General features: G+C 40.9%; 1 protein-coding gene across 9 annotated transcripts in view; it reads left to right on the forward strand.

Moving 5' to 3' along the window:
* ptprk (protein tyrosine phosphatase receptor type K) overlaps positions 1 to 26,871 on the forward strand; it is a 610,212-nt gene that overhangs the window by 153,995 nt on the left and 429,346 nt on the right. For all 9 annotated transcript variants that reach the window (XM_080192477.1, XM_080192478.1, XM_080192479.1 and 6 more), the window contains exon 3: positions 11,837 to 12,108. In XM_080192477.1, the coding sequence (XP_080048603.1) occupies positions 11,837 to 12,108 (272 nt within the window). The remainder of the gene's footprint in view (positions 1 to 11,836; positions 12,109 to 26,871) is intronic.

Below are 26,871 nucleotides of genomic sequence, written 5' to 3' on the forward strand. Positions count from 1 at the left end.
CAACCATTCTCCACTAGTACTCACAACTTGGGATGGTAGTGTATTTCTGTTACGTAACACGTGTTATGTGCATATACTTGAACTCCATTTAATAACAATATTTGTTGAAGCTGTCGCTATTTAAATTGGGTTTATTACAGCATTGTGAATGGAATTATGAACTGACACCTGAAACTTATCATGCAGGTAAATTGCTAAGGGTGTCTTCCTGAGGAAATCCTATTGTAATATCTTTGGGATGAATAGGTCTGAGAGCCATAACCATCATCTTTCTTTCAAGTGTGACTTAATTTTCTCTGTGACCTAATATTTGCTGGGGCTTCTCAGTGCCATATTCTGTTAAATGCAATATAAATCATGGATTTTCAATGTTATAGTTGCTTTGGAGCACTAGGTCAAGAGATAGCGAGTTTTGGTGCACAAATCTTAACTACATCAGTGGCATTGACAGTGTCTGTATGGTTTCTAGAATTTCACATGGAAGTTGTAATTTGAATTTATGCCCTTCTTATCTTCAGTGTTTTCATCCCTGTTAGTCTGCAGCAGGTGAAGAAACCAACAAGAGGAAATAACATAACTTACCTCATCCTTACCGATCTGCCAGCTGCAAATGCATCTGTCCATGACAGTATTAGTAAGAATGACCATTGCATAATCCGTGTGGAGACGAAGTCCTACCTTCACATGAAGAATAACCTCCATCATGTTGTGTGGCACTATCATCACTAAATGGGACAGACTTAGAACGAATCTAGCAACTCAAGACTGGGCATCCATGAGACACTGTGGACCATCAGTAGCAGCGGAATTGTACTCCACAATCTGCAACTTCATGGCCCAGCATATCCCCCACTCAGCTGTTACCATCAAGCCAGGGGATCAACCCTGGCTCAATGGAAAGTGCAGGAGGGCATACCAGGAGCAGCATCAGGCATACCTAAAAATGAGGTGTCAAATGAGCGAAGCTACCAAACAGGACTACTCACACACCAAATAGCAAGTGATAGAACACCAGATCAGATCCAAGCTCTGCAGTCCTTCCACATCCAGTCGTGAGTGGTGGTGGACAATTAAACAACTCATTGGAGGAGGAGGCTCCACAAATATCCCCATCCTCAACAATGGAAAAGCCCTGCTCATCAGTGCAAAAGGTAAGGCTGAAGTATTTGCGGCAATCTTCAGCCAGAAGGGCTGAGTGGTGATCCATCTCAACCTCCTCTAGTGGTCCCCGTCACCTCCAATGCCTCTCACCAGCCAGTTAGATTCACTCCGTGTGATCTCGAGAAACAGTTGGAGGCACTGGATACTGCAGAATTAATGGACCCTGATTAACTTTTTGTCTTTGTACTCAGAAAGCAGGACAAATCCAACCCAGCCAATTACTGCCCAATCAGTCTCCTCTCTCGATCATCAGTAAAGCGATAGAAGGGGTCATTGGCAGTGCTACCTGCTCAATGATGCCTGGTTTGGGTTTTGCCTGGGGTCACTCAGCTCCTGAACTCATTACAGCTTTGGATGAGAAGGCTGAATTCCAGAAATGAGGTGAGAGTGACAGCCCTTGGTATCAAGGCCACATTCGACCGAGTGTGGCATCAAGAAGCCTTTGCGAAACTGGAATCAGTGGGTATCAGGGAGCAAACTCTCTGCTGGTTGGAGTCATATCTGGTACGTAGGAAGATGGTTGTGGAAGGACAGTCATCTCAGCTCCAGGACATTTCTGCAGGAATCCCACAGGGTGGTGTCCTAGGCCTGACCATCTTCAGCTGCTTCTTCAATGACCTTCCCTTCATCATAAGGTCAGAATTGGGGGATGTTCGCCGAAGATTTTGCAATGTTCAGCACCATTGATGATGACTCTGATACTGAAGCAGTCCATAATCAAATGCAACAAGATCTGGATGATATCCAGGCTTTGGCTTACAAGTAGCAAATAACATTTGCACCACACAAATACCAAACAATGACCATCACCAATAAGACACACTCTAACCACTGCCACATGCCATTCAATGGTGTAACCATTACTGAATCCCCCACTGTCAACATGCTCGCAGTTACCATTGGCCAGAAACTCAACTGGACTCACCACATAAACACAGTGGCTTCAAGAGCAGGACAGAGGCTAGGAATATTGCAACGAGTAATTCACCTCCTGACTCCCCAAAGCCTAGCCACCACCTACAAAGCACAAGTCAGGAGTGTGATGGAATAGTCCCCACTTGCCTGATGCATGCAGCTCCAACAACACTCCAGAAGCTTGACATCAACCAGGGCAAAGCAGCCCATTTGATTTGCACATCCACATCCACTCCCTCCACCACTGACGCTTAGTAGCAGCAGTGTGAATTACCTACAAGATGCACTGCAGCAATTCACCAAGGATCCTTAGACTGTAGCAGTTTCCAAACCCACAAACACTTCCATCCAGAAGGACAAAAGCAGCAGATACATGGGAACACCACCAACTGCAAGGTCCCCTCTGAGCCACTCGCCCTCCTGACGTGGAAATATATTGCTGTTCTTTCAAAATTATGGAATTCCTTCCCTAACAACATTTTGGGTCAACCCATAGCACATGGACTGCAGCGATTCAAGAAGGCAGCTCACCACCACCTTCTCAAGGGCAACTAGAGATGGGTAATAAATGCTGGCCAGCCAGCGATACCCATGTCCCACGATTGAATGAAAAAAAGGTATTTGTAAAGAATATATCTCCAATTTTTCAATGAATCTTGGTGCACAGGGCGTGGACCAAAGAAGAACAAGTAAGATTTTGGTGATTGTGTGGATCTGGATCCTGGAATTTTTTACACTTAACTTTTAACATAAGGTATTGGGGTTAATTTGCTTTAGCATGATGAGTTATTTTATTTAAAATGTTCAAAGTTTATTTAGGAAGTTGTGTATTGTCTTAGTTGCTGTGTTGCAAATTGTGATGGCTGTCAAAATGTGTGTGGAGATGCCGGCTTTGGACTGGGGTAAACACAGTAAGAAGTTACACAACACCAGGTTAAAGTCCAACCCCTTTGAGAAAATTCCGTTAACACTGCATGGGGGAGGCATGAGCCCTCCTCGGTGCCCTCTTGTTCTATGTGGTATGAATTTGAAACTTTACAAAATGTACGTGGAAAACAATAAAGGGAGGAGAAAGTACGTGATTCAGGAACAAGAATGTGCAAAGGATATAGGCATTCAACATAAAAGCTGTGTCTGTCAGCCCAAGTGGCTAAATTGGTATTGTTTTTGTTACAAAGTTAGAAAGTGAGGAATTAATCTCCATTCAAGACATCAGCATATTAAGACTGATTTAAATGCAGAATGTCTAGAATGTTGCATTGTCAGTTTTGGTTGCAAAATTAAGATGTAGCATTTTCCTCTTCAGCTGATGTGAAAGATCCTTTAGAATAATTCAAATAGGACCAGGGAATTCTGCCAGTATTAATCCTTCAACCACAAGAGCAAAGCAGATTAACTAGTCATTAATCTCATTCACTGTAGAACCTTGCTGGGGCATCACTGGGACACAGTTCCAGCGGTTTGCACCATGTGGAAGATGCACTACAATATCTCACCAAGTTTCCTTGATCAGCATCTCCAATCCTGTGGCCTCAATTGTCTAGAAAGAAAGGGATAGCAGAAGTATGGGAATCTGCAAATTTCCTCCAAACCACGCACCATCCTGACTTGGAATTATATTGCCATTCTTCTGTTGTCAGTGGATCATAACCTGGAATTCCTTTCCGAATAGCACTGTGCGTATACACCACATAGATTGCAGCAGTTGAAGAACGTGGCTCACCACCAGCCTGTGGAGGGCAATTGGGGAAATACAAACCTTGCTACTGATGCTTACATCCCAAGAAAGAAGAGGAGAAAAAGAATCTCTCAGGGCTAGGTTGATATCACTTCCAAAGGTTACCTATATCAATGTTGGGTCTGTTGACTCCATTGTGTTGGAATCAGCTGACAACTGGAAATGTGGTGGTATTTGCACCAAATAGTTAAATTTATAGCAGACAGAAGTCTACTTACTCAGCAAACAGTCAGTTTAAACAGAATACTATAGCATCAGTCTGCAGTCTATTTTATGGAATTTTTGGTAATTGAAGAAAACCAAGTTTACAACCAGAATTATTGCAACTTGCCATAAGTGGGGTGATTTCTCTAGCAAAACAAAGTAAAAGACCGTTGCACAGTACAAATGGCAGGAAATGAACGGTAGTTAATACAAATCATGTGCATAAAATGAACCCCAATTACTGAGAACAGGCATGATCCATGGGGGAGTCAGCAAACATTTCTATTCTGGATGGGAGTGGTGGTGTCTCTACAGGAAGCCAAATAAATGGTCATAAGTTTCTGGGCACGAGGCAGTTTAGGATCATTTCTTTTGAGGATCTGAGATTTTTCAGTTTTGAAGCTAATTCAGATTCATTTTTCCAGTTTGTTCCTTTTTGGATTTGTTTTATTATGCTAACATTTAGGTTCCCCAAACCTAGTTTACGTTGCCAATACTTTGAAGAGATTTGCTTTAGCATCATTACTAGAAAAAAGCATTTCTCAGAGAAAGCCCTCTGATCTGAAATGCAAGGCAGAAGAGAGCGACCATTTTAAGTGTGCGGAGTGTATTGGACTGTATGGCAAGTCATCCAAGCCCACCTGCCATCACCTGAATTTATAGATGGAGACAATTCGGTCTTTTTTTTGGCAGGGGATTTGTTCCACTTCTGATACTGGACTGTGACAACAGATGTGATGGCACAAATTTGCTGGCCTTGAACAAACTATTGGCTCTCCAGTCACAGACATGGTATGTCGACGATACTATATGCAAGAAGGAATAAACCAATGTAATCACCCAGAGCTTGTTTACCCACATAGTGAGAGTCGATGCATAAGTCTCTGTGGAAGAATGTGATAATTTAAACCTACTCCATCAAACCTTAGAGTTTATTTTAATCAGGTTAAGTCCAGCATTCTCTTTAGAATCTTCCGTGCTGTTTCTCAAAGCTGTATGCTGCCTTTAGCAACTCTAACTCAAAGTGAGATTTCTTTTGCTATCCAGTTTAAGTTGACTGATTGTAGCTGTAAATGTAATCAAATAATGTGATTGCAGATAGTACCATTATTGATCTTAGCCATTGTAGTTATTATGTACACTGGATGATGTTTTATATTTTTGACAGTCATCAATCTTATGCATTTTCTTCAGTGGTTCTTTCCCTTGTACAAGCTGCTCATCTAATTTAATCATCTTCTATGATTTGTATAGGACTCCTTTTTAATAAATCTGGGTTTAAAATCTAAATTCATCTTCCTTGGTGACTAAATCATGATTGGCGCAGTGCTTAATTCTCAACAGCTCAAATTTTGTTATGCATGATAAGTTTATGCAATGTGATTTCCCCCCCTCCGATATTACCAGGCTGTGATATTAACTGGAGAGATTGAATTTTTGCTTTTCATTACTGAGTGGAATTGGTGTTTTTCTTCCATCATAAAAGTGATTAAATGTATCTGCAAAGGCATAATAAATTAGATGGTGTATAACATTCTCAGGAATTTCTGTACCAAATTGGATATTCAGAATTTTACTGTTGACTCTGCAGGGAAGTGTAAATCTGGAAGTGACGTGCACTACTGATTTAATTGCATGTGAAAGCATGCTCAACTGTCTTAGATTATTACATTTGTTACCATGCTTGTGCTTTTAAAAAAATATTTGAGAGGAATGAAACGGAATCTCTTAATGCAATTTATAGACTGCAAATATATATGTATGTGAAATCAAGCAATATTTTGGATTATTTTTAACATTCTACTTACACTAATTCTAAATTATCATCATCAAAATAATACCCATAATCCAAATTTCTGCTGATTTTAAATGGGAAAAGCAAATCAATTAATTTTTCTTGATCATCACTCATTTTGATCCTCTTTGCGCAACCAGCTCGAACAAATAATTATTGATATCACTAAAAGTTGCTTTCATGTATTAGTTCAAAACTTATGAAACGAGAGCTGGGGTAGACCATAATGTCCATCAAGACTGCCCTGCAATGAAGTTTGATTACCGATTACCTTTGGCCCCCACTTCACTTTCCAGCCCACTCCCCAAACCCCTTGATTCCTTTAATAACCAAAAATCTGTTTGTCTCAGCCTAAGTGGGGAGCATTCATAACCCTCTGTGGTAAACACTTTGAAAGATTCACAAAGCTCCTCTCCTCAGTCCCACATGATCCTTTATGTTGAGACTATGATTTATGAAATCAAGTTGCATGAATTCATACATTATTAATATTCCATTTATGCATAGGTCTGCACCAAAAGGTGGCCAGTATTTCTCTTCCTCAAAGCAGGAATTAGAACTGATACAGCTATTAGTGATTTCATGTGATTTATTGCTGGCTGCTCAGTGACATTGTTGAGATCAGGTTTTCTCTATGTGAAGGCTGCCATACAGATGGATTATTATTAATTGAATGTGCATTTGTTATCAAAGACTTGTAGCTTGGAATGAACAGCTGATGGTTATCAGAGCAACTGTCAGTATCCTATGTACTCTACCCATCGTCGTCAAATTTTTAACTCAATGGCTGGCATCTATTCCTACTGAAAACTGTTACAAGTTCTGGATAATTTGAGGGCTTTCATGAGAAAGAAAATAAAATCTGCTATATAAATCTACTTAACATGCATATCTTTCTGTCCTGTGTATAAAATATTACACTCGTGCAATTTCTAACATTCCTGATAAGGTAGTCATGGACCTAGAGATGATCTACTTAGATGTTCTCTGTGAAGCTTTTAGTTTTTAAATCCGCACATACCTAGGGACAGCCATGCTTTATCCGGAATAATTCATTTTCATACACCTTATTGTGGAACATGCTCTGTTAAACACATCATTAATGAAAATGGATGATCAGAACTTCATGGATTGCAGGGTGGTAGTTGGGCTCTGCATTCATCGTGAAGCAGGCATGATTTCTGAAAGCAGAATCCATTTGCAGTTCTTGAAGGGTATAAATTGTGCTTGGGCACAAGTTGTATTAATCTCAAGGACAAAAATAGATAATTGGCCAAATGTGCATTTGGTAATTCATCCTGTTGTCCATTTTGATGTAATCATTTAAACAAAAATTAGGTCATATGAAAACAATGAAAGAAAGAGGTACAAAATGTGCAGGTGGAATTCCATTTCTGGAATGGGAACTGTAATTTTTGACACTGGAAACTTAAAATTCAAGCAGATAATGGTGCCTTGGATTAGAAGCAGGATTCATCTCTGAGCTGTAATTTCAGAGTTTGGATGCATTTCCTGCAGTTGGGGATTGTGTTATTTTGATTTTACATGTTGTCCTTTTGTGTTTTTCTATTTAAATGATTAGTATAGTATTCAATCATGCACAAATATCTACTTAAGCAAACTGCGCACGCACATTTTGAGTATTTTCTGAGTAGACAGCAGTGATGTATTACCTTGCTAACCTATACTCCTAGGCACTAGACCTATAAATACAACTATTTAGTTCAATTTGGTTTATTAAGGCTATTTCATGCCTTCATTATTGAATACTAACTAAGGGAATGACTGCATCTAATTTTAACTTGGCAACGAAGGCAAAATCAATATTAAACCAATTTGGGAGTGGAAATGGTATATTTGCATCTTCCAAGTAAAAGAGCACACTTGTGGCTCTTGTTATTTGCATGGTTAGAGGTTGAAATTGTTGAACAGATGTATTGGCGTGATGACATTGCTGCAAATGCTATCTGGGGCACGCCTGATGTTACAGCTTTAGGGCAAACAGATTGTACAGATGTAGAAATTAAATGCTAATTTGCTCAATACTTGTGAGAATCTTTAACCCAACTGGGCCAATCCATGAAGTTTATTTAAAAATTTATGCTGACTCATTTATTATGCAGCTTCTGAATATGAGATCCATGTTCCAGTTATGCTGTACATTTATCGAATAGTTGCATTTCAACTGGTTGGTATTATTCTGATCTTGTTTCCGTTGTTAAAAATTGCAGTTTAATTTCTAAAATATACTGTATAGAAAGGTAGTGTTTCAGTAATGGAATATATGCATATATTGCATGCATTTAAGCTTCATTCTTGTGTTCTTTCATGGCATGATGTACTGGCAAAATGTTAAGTTAGTATGTTTCAAACAATCAGTTTAACTGTCAAGCATTCATGTGAACCCCTGCCTCCCCTCGCACCAAATTGCTCTCAAATGCATGGCCCTTGCTGTCATTGCAAACATGTGGATACAAAAGATATGTTGCAGTTTAAAGGGTCTATAATGAAATTGTAGCTCGCTGCTCATTAGAATCATAGAATCCCTAAAGTGCAGGAGGAGGCCATTCAGCCCATCCAGCCTGCACCAACAACAATCCCACGTATTATCCCCCACCCCCGACACTAAGGGGCAATTTACCATGACCAACTAACCTAACCTGCACATCTTTGGACTGTGGGAGGAAACTAGAGCACCTGAGGAAAACCATGCAGAAATGGGGAGAATGTGCAATCTTCACACACAGTGACCAAGACTAGAATCGAATTCTGGTTCTTGTTGCTGTGAGGTGGCAGTGCTAACCACTGTGCCACCATACTGCCCTGCAACTTGGTGATCAAGCATAAAAGGCCCAAAATTACTGTTACGTGCTCCTTTGGAATCTTGCAGAATAATGTGACTGACTGTTGCTCTGGGCTTGATGCCCACCTTGCCATTTGGGTCAACTCTGCTAACACAGAGCAATGCATTGCCTGTTTGGTGCCCACAGCCTGGCAATGAGATCTCATCCTCAAAGTGGATGGTGTTTCAAGATTAAGTTCCAGTAGTTTGCTTGTGTGTTCTTCTGACAGGTTTGGATTTAACCATTCAGGCTCGTGGCATTCGATTTGACTTTTGATTTGATTTATTATTGTTATGTGTATTAGTGAGAAGTATTGTTTCTTGGGCACTATACAGACAAAGCATACCATTCATAGACAAGAAATGAGAGATTGCAGAATGTAGTGTTACAGTCATAGCTAGCATGTAGAGAAAGATCAACTTAGTGCAAGGTAGGTTCCTTCAGAAGTCTGATGGCAGGAGGGAAGAAGCTATTCTTGAGTCAGTTGGTACGTGACGTCAGACTTTTGTATCTTTTTCCCGACAGAAGGTGGAAAAGAGAATGTCTAGGATGTGTTGGGTCCTTAATTATGCTACTGTTTTGCTGAGGCATGAGAGTAGACAAAGTCAATGGATGGGAAGCTGGTTTACGTGATGGATTGGGCTACATTCATGACCTTTTGTAGTTCCTTCTGGTCTTGGGCAGAGCAGGAACCATACCAATTCTGTGATACAACCAGAAAGAATGTTTTTTATGGTGCATCTATAAAAGTTGCTGAGGTTCATAGCTGACATGCCAAATTTCCTTAGAGAAAGTAGAAGTGTTGGTGGGCTTTCTTAACTGTAGTGTGGACATGGGGGAACCAGGACAGGTTGTCGGTGATCTGGACACCTAAAAACTTGAAGCTCTCGACCTTTTCTATTTCATTCCCATTTATATAGACAAGCATGTTCTCCACTACGCTTCGTGAAGTCAGTGACTATCTCCTTCATTTTGTTGACATTGAGGGGTGTAATTATTGTTGTTGCATCAGTTTATCAGATGTCCTATCTCATTCCTATACTCTGTCTCGCCATTGTTGAAGATCTGACCCATTGTTGCCAGCAAACTTGAAAATCGAATTGGAGGGGAATTTGGCTGCAAAATTGCACTTCTGTCACCTTTTAAAGTGAAATTCTTGAGTTGGATTATCTACTACTTGGTGTGAGGGTATATGACTAATTGGATTTGGTGTGTTAAACTTTTGAGCTGTGTCTGATTCCAGCTCAGGTTAAGCTGAATGATTCTCATGAACTGACTGCAGCATACTTAGTTCCTACTGAATATATGCTCGTATTTAATTCGCTGCTTTAAAAAAAGTGTGCTTTCTGTGAGAGAAGCCACATGATTGTTAGTGTGCCAGAAATGGAAAATGTTGTGCTGGTTCAGCAAGCCCTTGTGAGGTGTAATTATTGGACCAGTGTACTGAGATCTTTATTTGGCATTCAACTGGGCTGCAGCTGACTCGGGTGCTTGATTCTTGTGCTTGTGGGCCGAATTTAACGCTATACGTGACTAGCAGAATTTTGGCAAAAGCAGGTAATTAAAACATCTTGCCAAGTTATCTAACTGAATTTGCTGCCATCCTCCAGGTGGCAAATTGAAGTTGTTCTGAGCCGGAGAGAGGGCCACCCTCTGAAAAGCAGCAAAGTCCTTCTGTAAATATGCAGACCGAATCATCAGGTTCAGAATGTAATTTCAGCTGGTGAGATTTGTGTGAGGAAGCTGCTGTAGTTTCCCCTCCAAACCAACTGTGTGGTATGAGAGCCAAATGAGTATGTTAATTTTTTAATATGTAATTCAATCTCTTTGTGGGCTGTAAGATTCAGGAATGCTTTTCCAAACTGCACAAAGAAACCTTGGCCCTCCACTGACTGGAGCTTCATGAGCTCCTCATGTTTGATGCTCTTCAGGCTCTTGGTCACTCATCCTCCCACTCCTCCCACCAAAGAATTGAGCTCAGTTTTCATTCTATTTTCCCATTGGCGGTCTTCTCCTGACTTCCAATGAGCAGTTCACACTCCCAGTGGTTCATGTTAGCGAAGCGTGAGGCCTCTGTGCAGATGATGCCTGGGAATTGAAACATCAGTTAGCCAATATACTAAGGTGTGTCATTTGCCCTCCCTCCCTGGCCTCAGACCCCACATGCTTAACTCCCACTGTGAACTAAAATAGGTGACTGAAATAGTTATTTTAAATATTCCTGTAGCACCGTTTATTTATTGAAACCAAGTATTTTCTAGTTAATGGCGCAGATTGCCACTGTTTAAAGCAAAAGATAGAAATTTCATTTGCCATGAACTACGTGGGACCTCTGCTGACAAAAGAAGGTTGATCAGCCTCACCCAGTCACTCTTCAAAAAATCTCCAGTAATTGGAATTATTTCCAAGCATTCGTTCATTTTGAAATTGATTGTTTGCAAGCATATTGCACTGCTGTTGAAACTACTGCGCACTGTTTACAAATTGCCTCTGGTTACCAGTTAATCACTGTACAAGCACAAATATTTATTAGAATCATAGTAACACTACAGAGGCCATTTGGCCCATCGAGTCTGCACCAACTTCAATCCCACCCAGGCCCTACCCCCATAACCCTATACATTTACCCACTAATCTCTCTAACCTATGCATCTCAGGGCATAAAGGGGCAATTTTAGCACAGCCTATCAACCTAACCTGCACATCTTCGGACTGTGGGAGGAAACCAGAGCACCTGGAGGAAACCCACACAGACACAGGGAGAATGTACAAACTCCACACAGACAGTGAGCCAAGCCGGGAATTGAACCCAGGTCCCCAGAGCTGTGAAGCAGCAGTGCCAACGAATGTGCTACTGTGCCACCCCTTCTTTTATCACTTTGGATGCCCACTTTGTTTTGGGGGATGAATAAGTATGGCTTTGAAACCTTCACAGCTGTTTCAAGCTTTTGAAGAAAATGACACTACTTTTATATTGTAAGTGTTGCTGCCATCTTGGAAGAATGAATGCTTACTGATTCTTGAACATCAGCTGAAATATTGTAAAAGAACAGATTAATTCAACTGTTAAATATATCGTAGCAGATTAAGTGAAGTCTTACATGCATGTGGTCTGTCTAGCATTTGCAATATTATGAACTTCTTGATATCTAATGGAATCTGTTTTTGTTTTTCCGGCAGGATCCTTCTTGATGGTTGATTCTTCTCAGCACCGGTCAGGAGACAAAGCACGACTCCTGCTTCCACTGATGAAGGAAAATGACACGCACTGCATTGATTTCAGTTATTGGTTGTACAGCAAAGATAACTTGAACCCAGGAACACTAAACATTTTTGTCCGAGTGAACAAGGGAGCCTTTGTGAATCCTATTTGGAATGTGACGGGTTCGCAGGGAGAGGAATGGCATCGGGCTGAGCTGGCAGTTAGCACCTTCTGGCCAAATGAATATCAGGTAATGATAGCCTGCAATTGAGTGTAGCCATGAGCTTTGAAAAGTGGGCATTATGTGCACCCTCATGAATAATATTGAAACAGTTAATAATGAAGTTGATAACATACCAGTTCTTTTGCTCAAAATGTTCAACCAATGCAGAATTCCCATCAACAAAACTAATGGAATGCTTTATTGCCAAGACAATGGAAAATACATCTGAGGATACTATCATCAAATTGCACAGCACAATTTTAAAATTGATTTTGAAGCACTATGTCCAGTCTGGTCAGGTAGACAGAAGAAAGGCACGCCTGTTTTAGAGGTTGCAGTGAGAACAGCTGTGTGGCTGCACCCCAGTTTTGGAGGACTCCTGTTGAGAGAAAAAACTTGAGGATTGAGAACATTGAGCTCTTCAACCTGAATGGACAGATCCTAGTGGTAATTTTACATTCATATACAAAATAGTAAACTGCATGGAAGAAGTAACTCTGGTAAATTATTTAAAACTAAATGAAGACAACGAGCTACCAGAGGTTAAATTTAGTCAGGCACAAATTTAATTAGGACTTGCAACAGGAAATTTTCTTCTTGCAAATGATTGACATATGGAAGCATCTCCTGGCTAGAATAGTAGAAGTAAAAACCCCTAAATTGTATGATTTAATTGAATGTGGCACCAGGATTCCACTAATCATGTTATATGATTTTGTGCTGGGAGATGGAGATTTGTTGGAGTTTGATATTATGACATTTAAATTTAATTATTTGTTAAGAAATCAACAACATGCAAATGCCATGAGACCTTCTGCATAATAGGTGGTACTAATTAATAGTTATTCAATCTTCAAGTTGCAAGAAATTCAGTTAATTACTAATAAGTTAAACATCAGTTGTACCTATGAAAAATGAATACATTAATCAATATCTACAAAGAAGAGATGACCAACTTGTAGCAGATGGGCAAATTCAGTCTTCAGTTCTGAAATCTCTTTATTAAACTCTCCATAAGCGGTGCATAACATAAGTGAAAATGAATAGTGTTTTCTTTCTTACACAAGGGTCAGTTTTGTACTTGGGATGGATGGGTAATATATGCTTTAGGGCCTCATGCTGCATATCCAATTCACCCTCTTGATATCATTGATTTCTCAAGGGCAGCTATCAGAAACAGTCTGTCTTGAGCACTAAATTTCTGAATATGAAAGCCACCTCTTATTGAGTAGAGGAATGTTCTTGAAAAAGTTTTTCAACTAAAAACAAAAGGCAGAAGTAAAGTTATGGTTAAATAAGAATATTCTTCACATTTTATAAATCAAAAGGGATTTTCAGCAACTGCCAAGATGGTGCTGGATGGTCATCATGTCATATTTTAATCCTGACTGACTTCTATCGATCGAAAGAAGTAAAATAATGCCTATCCTATGGTCGAAGAGGAGACATGTGCGTGCAATGTTAAGTTTGTATTAAAGTTTTTGCGTCAATTTGAGTGTACACATTGAACCCTTTCAACTGTCTTCAAAAGTTAGTTGGGAATCTATGTTGTAATCTGATTGACGTCTACCAGCCCTCCACAGTCAGCTTCCAGAATGAAAATAAATTGTTTCCAGTTTAATGCCTGAAAGACAGTTGGATAAGTAATGAGTTATCTGAACATTAAGAGACTCTCTTGGGTGTCAGCTAGAAACCTGAAGAAAACAAAGAGTCAGTGTTGCTGAATCAGCAGTTCACTATTTGTAGATAAGTTAGCCAGCTACCCTACTACTTTCCCACAATTTGTTGTAACTGATTTGATTTCCTTACCTAGAAATGGGGAGGGAAAAGCAATGGAAGAAAACATTTAGTTCTGTTTCCCTATGAGGGCCTTTATTTACTTAAAAGGACTGTTATTTGCAGAGTTATCCCAATCTCATCCATGTCTGAAGTCAGAAATATTGGTGTCAGGCTGCTCATTTGATCCCCTGAGATGCTGAGAAATGGTACATATGCTTGATTGGCAATAGGCAGCCATAATGCACATTAATTTGAGTGTTATCCTCTGGCAATATTATTATCTGCCAAACTGGTAGGTTTCACCTTCTCCATAATTCTCAAAAGTTACTTTTGTCGTCTTCTACCTTTTTAACTAAACATTTCAGGTTTGAAGGAGTCTTTTGAAATTTGACCACTCTGTAATGCTCCCCCTCTCCCTTGGCTGAATTGCCAAGACTGCTACTGTACTGATTTTTATTTTCTCCATTGAGATGCATTGAAATTTGTGTTCATTGTGTATTTTCAACTTTCAGATTGCTGTCAAAGGGTTGTAAATCAATTATGTGGCTTGTGTATGGATCCGTGATTCAGTGAGCAAGGAAGGTGTAAATTACCTGGGAGGAAAAATGTAATGTCTCGCGTCCAATGAGAATGTAGCTAGATACCCACTATTCACCCCATCTGACCTTGCTCTCTGAAGTCAAAGCAACATAAAATCGGTTGAGGTATAAATTATGCATCAGGGCTAAATCTGCTTTGTTTCTGCTAAGGGAATGTTAGCTTGAAATCGTTGAATCTGTGGCATGGCGACAGGCCCTTCAACCCAAACTGGCCCATGCTGACCAAAACATCCTTCTAAGCTAACCCAATTTGCCTGCATTTGGGCCATATCCCTCTAAACCTTTCCTATCAATTTATCTGTCCAAATGCCTTTTAAATGTTGTCAATGTCCCTGCCTCAACTACTTCCTCCTGCAGCTCCGGCAGAGTGTGGTGACATACACATCACCCTCTGTGTTTAAAAGAAAAGTTGCTCCTTCGGTTCCCATTAGTTATTTCCCCTCTTAAGCTTATGCCCTCTAGTTCTTGATTCCTTAGCCTTGGGAAAAAGATGAAATGCGTTCACTCTATAAGATCTGTCTCCTATGCTCCAAAGAAAGAAGTCCTAGCTTATCCAATCTCTCTCTATACCTCAGTCCCTTAAGTCCTGACAACATCCTTGTAAATCTCTTCTGCACTCTCTGCAGTTTGATAACATCTTTCATATCACAATGAGACCAAAACTGAACATAATACTCCAGGTGCTGCCTCACCAACATCCTGTACAACTACAACATAACTTCCCAACTTGTATACTCAATGCCCTGATGTTGAAGGCCAGCGTGCCAAAAGCCTCCTTCACTGCCCTCTCTACCTATGATTCCACCTTTTAGAGAACTGTGCACCTGAACTCCAAGGTCCTTCTACTCTGTGGTACTCCGTAAGGTCCTACCATTCACCGTGTAAGCCCTACCTTGATTTGACTTTCCAAAATGCAACACCTCACACTTAGTTGTGTTGAAGTCCATTTGCCATTTTTCAGCTGACTTCCCCTGCTGATAAAAGATCCTGCTGCAATTTTGATAATCTTCCTCACTGTCTACAATACCACCTATTTTAGTGTCATGCTCAAACTTACTGCTCATGCCTTGTACATTCTCATCCAAATCATTGATATAGATAACAAACAGCAACAGGCCCAGCACTGACCCCTGAGGCACACCACAAGTCACAGGCCTTCAGTCCAACAAGCACCCCTCCGTCATTACCCTCTGCTTCTTACCATCATGCCAATTGTATATCAAATTTGTCAGCTCTGACTGGATTCCACATGATCTAACCTTCCAGAGCAGACTACCACATGGAACTTAATCAAAGGCTATGTCTACCAGCCTGCCCTCATCAACCTTCCTGGTAACATCATCAAAGAACTCTTAACAAATTGATGTGGCATGATCCCCCATCCCCAAAGCCATGTTGACTATTCCCAATCAAACCCTGTCTTTCAAATGCCTGTATGTATTATCCCTCAGAATCCTCTCCAGTAACTTTACCACCACAGATGTTAGGCTAACCAGTCTATTGTTGCCAGGTTTTTCTTTGCAGCCCTTCTTCAATAAGCACACAACATTAGCCCACCTCCAGTCTTTTGATATTTCACGATGATGCACACATCTCAGCCGGGGCCCCTGCAATTTCTTCTCTAGCCTCATGAGTGTTCTTGGGTATACCTGGTCAGAGCCAGCAGATTTATTCACCTTTATAGATTTTAATATGTCCATCACCATCTCTACTGTAATGCAAACAGTATGTCACCACTAATGTTCCCAGGTTCCCAAGTCTGAACACAGGAGAAATATTGAAAACCTTGGCCATCTCCTATGGTTCCACATATACTTGTCCACTTTGATCCTTGGGGAGTCCTATTCACTCTCCAGTTATTATTTTTCTTTTAATGTACTTAGGAGTTCTTTTGGATTCACCTTAATCCTCTCAGCCAAAGCTACTTCATACCCCCTTTTTACCCTCTCTTCTTTTTTGAGCATACTCCTGTATCCCCTGTACATTTTCAGGGAATCCCTTAATTTCAGCTGCTTGTATCTGAGCTGTGTGTCTTTCTTTTTCCTGGCCAAAACCTCAATATGTTTTGTCATCCAGGGTTCCCCACTCCTGCCACACTGCCTTGCACCCAAACTGGACCATTAAGACTCTGAACTCTTGCTGCTTCACTTAAGATCTTCCACATTCTGGAGGTCCCATTGCCCTCAAACAAACTAGTCCAGTCGACCCTTGCAAGCTGCTGTCTGATTCCATCAAAATTTGCCTTGCCCCAATTTAGAACTTGCACCTGTGGGCCAGTTTTGTCATTTTCCATAACTTTTAAATTTAATAGAATATTGCCTCCTCCCCCCCCCCCCCCCCCCCACCCCCTCAGTCACTTGCCCTGCCCTATTTCCCAAAAGTAGATCAAGTTTTGCCCTTTCCTGAGTACGACCATCCACACACTGCCTGAGGAAACTTCCTGAACACACCTAAGAAATTTCACCCTATCTAAGCCCTTAACACAATGGCAACCCAGTCTATGTGAGGAAAATTAAAATCCCCTATTATGACCACCCTATTATTCTTGCATGTCTTCCCAATCTCCCTGCATATATTTTCTTCTAATTCCTGTTGATTATTTGGGAACCTATAATACAACCCCAATAAGGTCACCATCACTTTTTATTTCTTCGTTCCATCCAAAAAGCCTTGCTGGATGATCCCTTGGTTATTTCATCTGACTACTGCAATAATGCTCCCCTTCATCAAAAATATAACCCACCCCCTCCTTTCCTCCACGTCTGTTCCGCTTAAAGCACCTGTACCCTGGAACATTCAGCTCTCAGTCCTGTCCCTCCCTTAGCTGTGTTTCAATTATGGTTATAATATCCTAGCTCCATTTAGCTATGCGTGCATTGAGTTCATCAGCCTTAGCTGTCTGCCTTGTTGTGTTGAAATAGATGCAGTTTAATCAAACATGTTTTCCCTGCTCCCTGCCATGCTCCTGCCTATCATGTCTGTAAAGCTTGCGGTTGCTGAGTACTGCATCTCCTTTCAGCCCCCCATTTGCTTCCCTGCAGTTGAGGATCCCACTCACCTCCCCCCCCCCCCCCCCAACCCCAAAACCAAATCTAGTTACACTCTCCCTAGAATCTGCCTCCTGCACCAATTATTTAACCACACATTCATCTGCCATGTTCCCCTGTTCTTACCCTCATTGCACATGGCACTGGAAGTAATCCAGAAATTACCACCCTTGAGGTCCTGCTTTTTAATCTTGTTCCAAGCTTGCTATAATCACTCCTCGGGACCTCATCCCTATTTCTGTTCATGTCATTTCTGTCAGTGTGCACAACGACTCCTGGCTGCTCACCTTCCCCATTTGAGGATGTTCTGAGGTATCCTTCACCTTGGCGCCTGAGAGACAACACCCCACTCTGGATTCCCATTTGCGACCACAGAATCTCCTGTCTGTCCCCCTAACTGTTGAGTCTCCTATCACTACAGTCCTGCTTACCTTTACCTTTTCCTGCTGTGCCCCAGAGCCAATTGTAGTGCCATAGATCTGGCTACTGCTGCTTTTATCAGAACAGTATCCAAAATGGTATACTTGTTTGCAAGGGGAAAGCCCGCAGGCCACCCGCACTCTCTGCCTGCTCCCTTTGCCTTTCTTGGTGGTCACCCAGCTACTCTCTGCCTGCACCTTTTGGTGTAACCACATCACTAAAACTCTTTTCCATCAAGTGTTCAGCATCCCGGATGATCCTGAGTGCATCCAGCTCCCTAACTCGGTCTCCCAGGATCTGCAGCCAGATGCACTTCCCACAGGTGTAGTCATCAGGGACATTGAAATTCTCTCTGAGCTCCCACATCCTGCAGGAGGAACAGATCGCTGCCATTCCAACTGCACCAAGACTAAAGAGGAAAGTTAAGAGGACATTACCTGAGATTACCTGTATTCTGCTGAGACGCCACTCACCAAAGCCTCGTCACTCAACCTCTCTGCTGCAAACTTTCAAATAGCACACCTCTCTTTCCCTCCATTTTTTTCTTTCTCTTGTTTGTGGTCCTCACGGTGACTCTCCCTTTTGTGGCTTCACTTTTGTTATTTGTACTTGAAGAGTTTGATATGTCTCTTCTCTTGTCTCTGTTCCTTTCTAGAGTCTTGCTGCTACCATGTCACACCATTACATCAGCTCCTAAGTAACACCACCAATTCCTGTCTGTGTGCTATCAATTACAATAAGCAAAACCTTTGAGTTGATTAAAGTGTGGACAAAACATAATGAAGGGAAAACTTTCAAATTCTGTTGTCATTAGTTAAAAATGTTGCACCCAGGAATTCAATTACTTGGTTATACAAATATATGTATCGAGTTATGGTGTTTTTCTTAAAATTATTATCCCAATCCCAGTGCTTAACTGGTGGCTCATTTAGATCTGTAATCAGCAAATAATGTGACAACTGAGAGGCAGTCAAGGGACTGGGAGAGGTAATGGGGATGTAGAACTGTGGCATATGATCACGAATTGAGATGATGCTGCCAAGGCATACATGTGGATGGAAGAACAGGAGGTGGGTGTACAAGGTGGATTTTGGGGGGAGTAGTGGAGGTAATGGTGTGGGGATCAGAAGATAAGTCACCGATGTATATGTTCTGGCTGTGATTGAACATGTAAGAGTGAAAGCAAACGAGACAGTGGAGGAGACTTGTTGAAGGTGAATGCGCAGAGGAGACTGCAATAATGCAACATGGTCACAGTGATAGAGGAGGTAATTTATGACATTGATTAGAACACACAAAAAAGATGTTTTTTTTCTAAATTGGAAATGTTGAATGATTTGGTTTTTTTGGTTGTATCTGATTGGGTAGCAGGATTTCTACTGCCCAGTCAGATGACCAAATCTTCATATTATAAAACGGATTCTGTTGCTGGAAAATCCATGATGAGTATACTACAGATAATTGTATGGTTCTATATTCGGAGCTGATGTGATTTTGGTTTAATTGCTGGTTTCAGGTGAAGGCAGACTTTTAGTTAAAATGTTGCATAGAGCAGGATTCTTCACTTATTACCTTGTGAGCTGTTGATTGAAACATTCAGCTGCTTAATTTTCATGCTGCATTGGGGAAAAAAAAAACAATGGTTTTAATAATTGGAGGTTTGTGTTGCCTTGAGGTAAGTTGGAGGTGGTGGGTGGGCAGGAGAGGAGTAATTGTGTTTCTTGTGGTAAATTTAACATCACAAAATGATTGAGTTGGTGTTGCTGCAGGAAGCATTCAATATTAGTGCAATTTTATGCTTGAAATTCAATGTTGCATCTATTATTTATCAAATGGGATGAATTGTTTCATGGTTTTGTTGCTATAAGTGGATTGTTATGTGTCAAATTTAATATAATGTTGAATGTAGCAGCTCCTTGATCAACACTTAGAAATTATATTCTTGCCGTTTTGGGGAGGGGGCAAACTATGAGGTTATAAATACTGCTCTCTTCAGAAACCCATAGCTTCCCTCAGCAGAAATTGAAACAAACTCGCATCTAAAGGAGTAAAGATGAAGAATGAGGTGAGGTTTAAAAGTTGTGCACCCACCCACTGAGCAAAAATACAGTCATTAGCTTCTAAATGTGGAGCTGGACCACCAATCCTCTTAGACAGTGGCCACCCATCCCACTGAACTGAAATTCTTCCCCAACACACCTGAAATTAGGTTATTGTCAACAGAAAATATCGGTACACAAAATTTCCTTCTCTGTGAAGTATTACCACAACAGAAATGTATTAAACATACATGCATGCACCCTTGCATGTTCACTATTGCCCACTTTTACCAATCCCTGATATTTTCTGATCCCCATTACATTGCATTGCTACTGCCTATATTTTTTACCCACTTCATGGCATGCTCCTACCATGCTTGCGCTTTTGCAATGAAGAACAGGTCCAGACTCCATGTTTTTTGTATTGTCCTCTCATCCCTTTCTCTTACTCATTTCCCATCTACCTTGTCAATTTTCCCTTTCTCCTCCTCCTCCTCAACTTGATTCCAATCATCCAACTGTCTTTTAACCTGCTTGTCTTAAATGCTGGTTTTAAATTTAAAGTTTATTTATTAATTACAAGTAGGCTTACATTAACATTGCAGTGAAGTTACTGTGAAAATCCCCTGGTCGACACATTCAGGCACCTGTTCGGGTACACTGAGGGAGAATTCAGGATGGCCAGTGCACCTAACTAGCATGTCTTGCGAACTGTGGGAGAAAGCAGGAGCACCTGGAGGAAACCAATGCATGCGCGGGGAGAATATGCAGACTCCGCAAAGTGACCCAAACTGGGAATTGAACCCGGTCCCTGGCACTGAGCAGCAGTGCTGACCACTCTGCCACCCTAATTGATCTGATCTTGCTGTTTTTATAGTGGGAGAGAAGAGTTATCCAAGTTCTTGCATGTCCTGTGTAGTTCCTGTTTGTTCTAGATTCTATGCTACAAATTTGCCATCTGAGCTTTATTTATATATTTTGAGATGGTTATTAGGTTTCTATCATTTTCTGTAACACTTGTCTTAAAATGTTCCAAACATTGGATGGCACTGCTACACCTCCAAATTCTGTTTTGTGGCTCTGTTCACAATGAATTTATATTGGTATAGGTTGGGTTTAAGTTTTTTTTACTGGAGTAATTCCAAGATTTATTCCTGGGATGTTGACCGGAAGTTCTCTTCAAGCTGCTTCTCTCCATGTTTCTAGCCAGATCTATTCTCAGCACCCAGCCAGTAATCTTGCTTCTGCATTGTTCTCACTGCTGCATTCTGGCATTGCCTCAGTGTCTTTTGTTTCTTGATTACCTGGCTATGCAAATCTTAACTTTGCTTATCTTGGTGTGGCCCTCTCATGTGCACCTTTCTTCTGCATTGATCTATGCTCGTTAGGACTAATCTGTACTATCTCCTGTCCGTTTTCCAACTGGTGAGCGATAAGCATTGTTAAAGAAAACTGATTTTCTGCTTTACCGCCTTGGACCTTGTGTAGATTCAGGTGGTCATGAGGGTAAGTATATAGGAGTGACGACAATATAGTGGTGTGACCAGACAGAGCTATTCCCAGAATTAATTGGTATCAGGGAGCCTCATTTTTTGAGAGAATGTATGTAGTACAAGGTTCTGGCACGTACAGGGTTAATGTGGGCTTGTGTACAGTGCTGCCCAAATTTGAAACCTAAGATTCAAGTTGAGTACTTAGCTTTGAAAAGATAAGTTTAATATAGGTTTTCAGTGAGCCAAACTGTTCGTGATTTAAACAAACTTCATGGGCATCACAAAGGTACCAAGAGGAATTGATTACCCTGAATTGGCAAAAAAATGTGAGAATTAGCAAAACTCAACCAGCTGTACAGTCAGGCACAGAACAGGTGGGAAAGTTTTTCAAAAAAAAAGGTTGTGGCCTTGAAAGATTCTTCAAAGAACCAATGTGTGCCCCTTGGGCAAAAAAACAAAAAAAGTTAAAGATGTTGATTGCTACTTCAGGAAAAGCTGTGAGGGAGCTATCAGAAGTGATAAAGCAAGAAACTGAAACACTGAGTGAGAAGACAAGAGCTGAACACGCAAAGAAATTGTTGAAAGAAAAGCTAACTGTCCTTTGATCAAATTCAAAAACAGTACCTTTCCCTTCAGCAATATGTTGGAATAAAGACTACCTTGAGCAGCAATGTGGCAGAAAAGCAGAACAAACTCAATGAGACTCTGGTCATTTACAAGAAAATTTAAGACAAAGTAATTAAGCTACACATGCACAATCTTGTGCTGGAACATTAGAAAGTGAAATAAATAAGTGAAATGCCACATCGAAATCAGTTTGCAGAGAACACTCTGGAACGTTCGGTATTCTGAGGAAAAGCTGAGACATGCAAGAACCAAACTTCAGCACTGAAGAAAACAGCTGTACATTTGGATGAAACCTGGGGAAACAGTTAAGTTCCCGAAGAGATGAACAGCAAGAATGTAGAATGGTAAGCAGGGGTTCTCACTAAAGGATGTGAGGTGTTACAAAAGCAATTGGCAGCAGAATAATTACAGAATGTGAGCTTGATGGATAGCACAGAGGAATTACTCTGCCAAGGAAAAGCTGATCAGTGCAGAGAATCAGCTTTCACGCACGAATGATTGTTAAGGAAATACAAGAACACTGACATGCCGCTCATAGGAAGTAGGACACTTGGAAGAGGACATGAAACGCTTAGATGATGATTCAACAAAGATTGACCTTCAATTAAAACTTGATGGACTTCAAGCATCAGTTGTCTTTAATAAACCTTGTGAGAAATGCTGGGGATGGGAGAAGGAATTGAAAAGGATCAGGCTTTATTGGAGAATTGATCAATTGCAATTCAACTTGAACAAAATGACGGACACCATGCGTTGTATGGAACATCAATTCCCATTTTTAAAGCTGATAGGGAGAATTCAAAGAAATCGTTTGAAATTTTAAGGAATTAACTGAATCAAAACAGCAGTCAATGACCAGGTAAGGAACAATACAAACTGAACTGAATGCGCAGGTGAAGTGCTCAAAATGTTGAGTTTGACAGATAACAAAGATGAAGATAATTCTACTGACCAGTGTAGTTGCCATGTTGAATGCAAAGACTTAAAAGCTCATAAAACAGCTGGAAAAAAGGCAATAATCAAAAATTTGGCTAAACTTGTGAAATAACACGTATAAATGAAGGCTTGATTGTTGAAATGTGAATATGCATAGATATCGAGACTCCCCACATGACATGACAAAATAAGCGCCAAGGAAGTTGATCCAATTTCGTCTATCACGGAAGCAACAACCACTGACTAACGCAACAGAAGAACTGATCAAGTGCGGTTTAACACGAAGGAATGGAAGCAAAGAATGAAAACTTCCCTCACGCCAGTGCAAGCTAAAAGAAAGAAACGGAACCAGCAGAACCTGCTGCTACTGACAGAATGGTGAATGAGTAATCCAAGGGTTATGAGGCTTTCAGATCATCCAAACTTGTAAATTCAAGGACTTAAATGGGAAGATGCAGTGGCATGTCATAACATGAATGTGATAACAAAAATGGCATATGATTGACAATGCTGGGCATGATGTAAGTTAGTATAACTCCATGTACATTGGATAAAGCTTGGGCAGACGTATGGCATAAGAGTCTGGCACATATATGGTTAATGTGAGACTAGGCACAGTACTTCCTACACAATGATTTAAGAAGCTATCTAGGGATCAATGTGATGTTGAGTTGAAACTGGTTAAGACCTAAGCTTAGGGACTGTAGTTAGTTTGTACCCTTTACTGAACAAGAGTAAATTGTTTTTGTTAACAAACCACCAGTTAGATTACAAAAAAACTGTTTGAGACACTGTTCTGTAATGAACATCCTCCGAACAGTATATGCAGGAATTTTTTCACATTTCTTAATATCCAGTCAAGCTTAGTAAATCAATTCAATAAAAACCCTGTTTTAGAGACTGAGTAAATACAATTAACCTACAGGGGACACAACCTGAGAGGTAAGTCAATGATATTTATAAACTATGGGTATGACCAAGCTTCCAGGAATTTTTCAACTGGAGTTGATCGTGCATAATGATCTAGCAGGCGCTAAGTGCATGTGAACAAAATCCCAAAGGGAAGCTTGGCAAACTATCACAATTATTTTCTATTTGTATTTTGCTGCATGAAGATGTGTACTGAATGCTGGAGCTACAAATTCCAGTAGTACATTGGAGATTTTAAAAGTTAAATGAAAGCATTTATTAACAAATGAAAACTTAAACATAAGATTACATTGTAAAAGTGAATCTTATGGAATATTCCCTCAAACCATTCATAGAACATAGAACATAGAACACTACAGCACAAACAGGCCCTTCGGCCCACAAGTTGCGCCGATCACATCACCTACCAACCTACAGACCTATCTATAACCCTCAATCTCATTAAACCCCATATACTCATCCAGAAGTCTTTTAAAAGACCCCAGCGAGTTCGCCTCCTACTTGGTTAGTGCCTCAATCATCTCGGGAGGCAATAGTACCCACAGGTTTTTAATCTGTAAAGAAAAACCTGTGTGCATGCTCCTGACTGCCTCAAACCCTGTCAACAAAACCCTGCGACACTGTTCTTCGTTGCCGAAAAACCACTTTGCATCTTTTCACAGCTCGCTCCCAGCACAGAGCATACTCCAGGAAATCTGACTTGGCTAGCCTGTCTTTTAATCTTTCTTCTTTTGCCATTGGTCTTATCCTTTTTGAAATTTACACTTCCTGAGATATAATTTATTTCATATTCTCCTGATGGCCACCACCACCACTTTTAGGTAAAGTAAAATTTAATATCTTTATTTAGGCTATGTTACAAACTCTATTTATCTCCCAATGCAAATTTCTACCAGTGTTCTGTATACTTGAAGAACATTTAACTTGGCCCTATTAACTTGTTTTTTATGCCTAGACATTTTCAAATTCTTCTTGCAGGCTAACTGCCTCAGTTTAATTAAATTATTTATTTGCTTGTGCACATGTTACACTTACACTCAATATTTTAAAGTAATTATAGTTCTTTTCTTCTCACTGGTAATAGTGGAACCCAACCTTGGGCAAAAGTAGCCCCAATACCTGAAATGACATTGACAAACTCCCCATAATTTGCCCCTCAAACCTGGAATACTGTGTGTATGTTCACCACTTATGTTAATTGAGTAATCTAGGGTGTGCACTGAATTTTGTTCAGAATTAGATTATTTTGCTTCTGAATGGTTTTTGATTTCACTTTGGCACAATAATCCAGCATGTATCCATTTGGCACAATAGCCTAATATGTATCCAAGTGGCAAGAGGAATCCCAGCTGGTTGCGCTTTCTTACCTCTTTCCCACAGCTCAAGTTCTGAGACAAATGGCAGAGCCCTAAATGATGTATTGGCTGTTTCGTTAAGGGGAAGTCGTGTCTGACAAATTTATTGGAGTTCTATGAGGATGTGTCTAGAGCAGTGGATAGAGGAGAGCCGGTAGATGTGGTCTGTCTTGATTTTCAGAAGGCGTTTGAAAAGGTACCTCACAAGAGGTTATTGCAGAAGGTCAGGGGGCATGGAGTTGGGGGTAGGGTGTTAGTGTGGATAGAGGATTGGCTGTCAAATAGGAGGCAGAGAGTGGGGGTCAATGGGTGCTATTCGGATTGGCGGTTGGTGACTAGTGGAGTGCCCCAGGGGTCGGTGCTGGGGCCTCAGCTATTTACCATTTATATAGATCATCTGGAGGAGGGAACCGAGCGTATGGTGTTGAAATTTGCTGATAACACCAAGATTGGTGGAATGGCAAATTGTGCGGAGGGTGTGGAGAGTCTGCAGAAGGATCTAGATAGGCTGGGCGAATGGGCCAGGAACTGGCAAATGGAATTTAATGTTGGCAAGTGCGAGGTGGTCCACTTTGGTAGGAATAATGGTAGGAAGGACTATTACTTACGTGGCGAAAAACTGCAGCAGGCGACGGTGCAGAGGGACCTCGGGGTCCTTGTGCATGAGTCGCAAAAACCCAGCTTGCAGGTGCAGCAGGTGGTCAGGAAGGCGAATGGGATGCTGGCCTTCATAGCGAGGGGGATTGAATATAAAAGTAGGGAGGTCTTGCTGCAGCTGTATAGGGCATTGGTGAGGCCGCAGCTGGAGTACTGTGTGCAGTTTTGGGCGCCGCACCTGCGCAAGGATATTTTGGCCTTGGAGGGAGTGCAGAGGAGGTTTACTAGGCTGATACCAGAGTTGAGGGGGTTGAGCTATGAGGAGAGGCTGAATAAACTAGGCTTGTACTCGTTAGAGTTTAGAAGAATGAGGGGCGATCTCATTGAGACATATAAGATGATGAATGGGATGGATAGGATAGAGGTGGAGAGACTATTCCCGCTCAAAAAAGACAGTAGGACTAGGGGGCACAGCCTCAAGATAAAGGGGAAGTGGTTTAGAACGGAGTTGAGGAGGAACTTCTTCACTCAAAGGGTGGTGAATCTCTGGAATTCTCTGCCCGTTGAAGTGGTGGAGGCTGCCTCGCTAAATATTTTTAAGAAGCGGGTTGATGGGTTTTTGATAAGAGAGGGGATTAAGGGTTATGGGGAGAGGGCGGGAAAGTGGAACTGAGCCACGACAGATCAGCCATGATCTTATTGAATGGCGAGGCAGGCTCGAAGGGCTAGATGGCCTACTCCTGCTCCTATTTCTTATGTTCTTATGTTCTTAAGTTCAGGTTACTCAGTCCAAACCTTGGACTTTGCAGCATAAAGCCAACAGGTCAATCAATCCTCCCCTTGAACTACCAGTTATATGAGATGATCTGTGCTGTTTTATCTTGACAGTAATGTCAACCAGCAGTGACTATTAAATCAGATGGGATTGTTGATATAGCCTATTTTTTGATTTATTACTTTCACATTTA

Source organism: Carcharhinus amblyrhynchos, chromosome 7 (assembly GCF_965287045.1).
Source record: "Carcharhinus amblyrhynchos chromosome 7, sCarAmb.v2.hapA, whole genome shotgun sequence".
Lineage (NCBI taxonomy): Eukaryota > Metazoa > Chordata > Chondrichthyes > Carcharhiniformes > Carcharhinidae > Carcharhinus > Carcharhinus amblyrhynchos.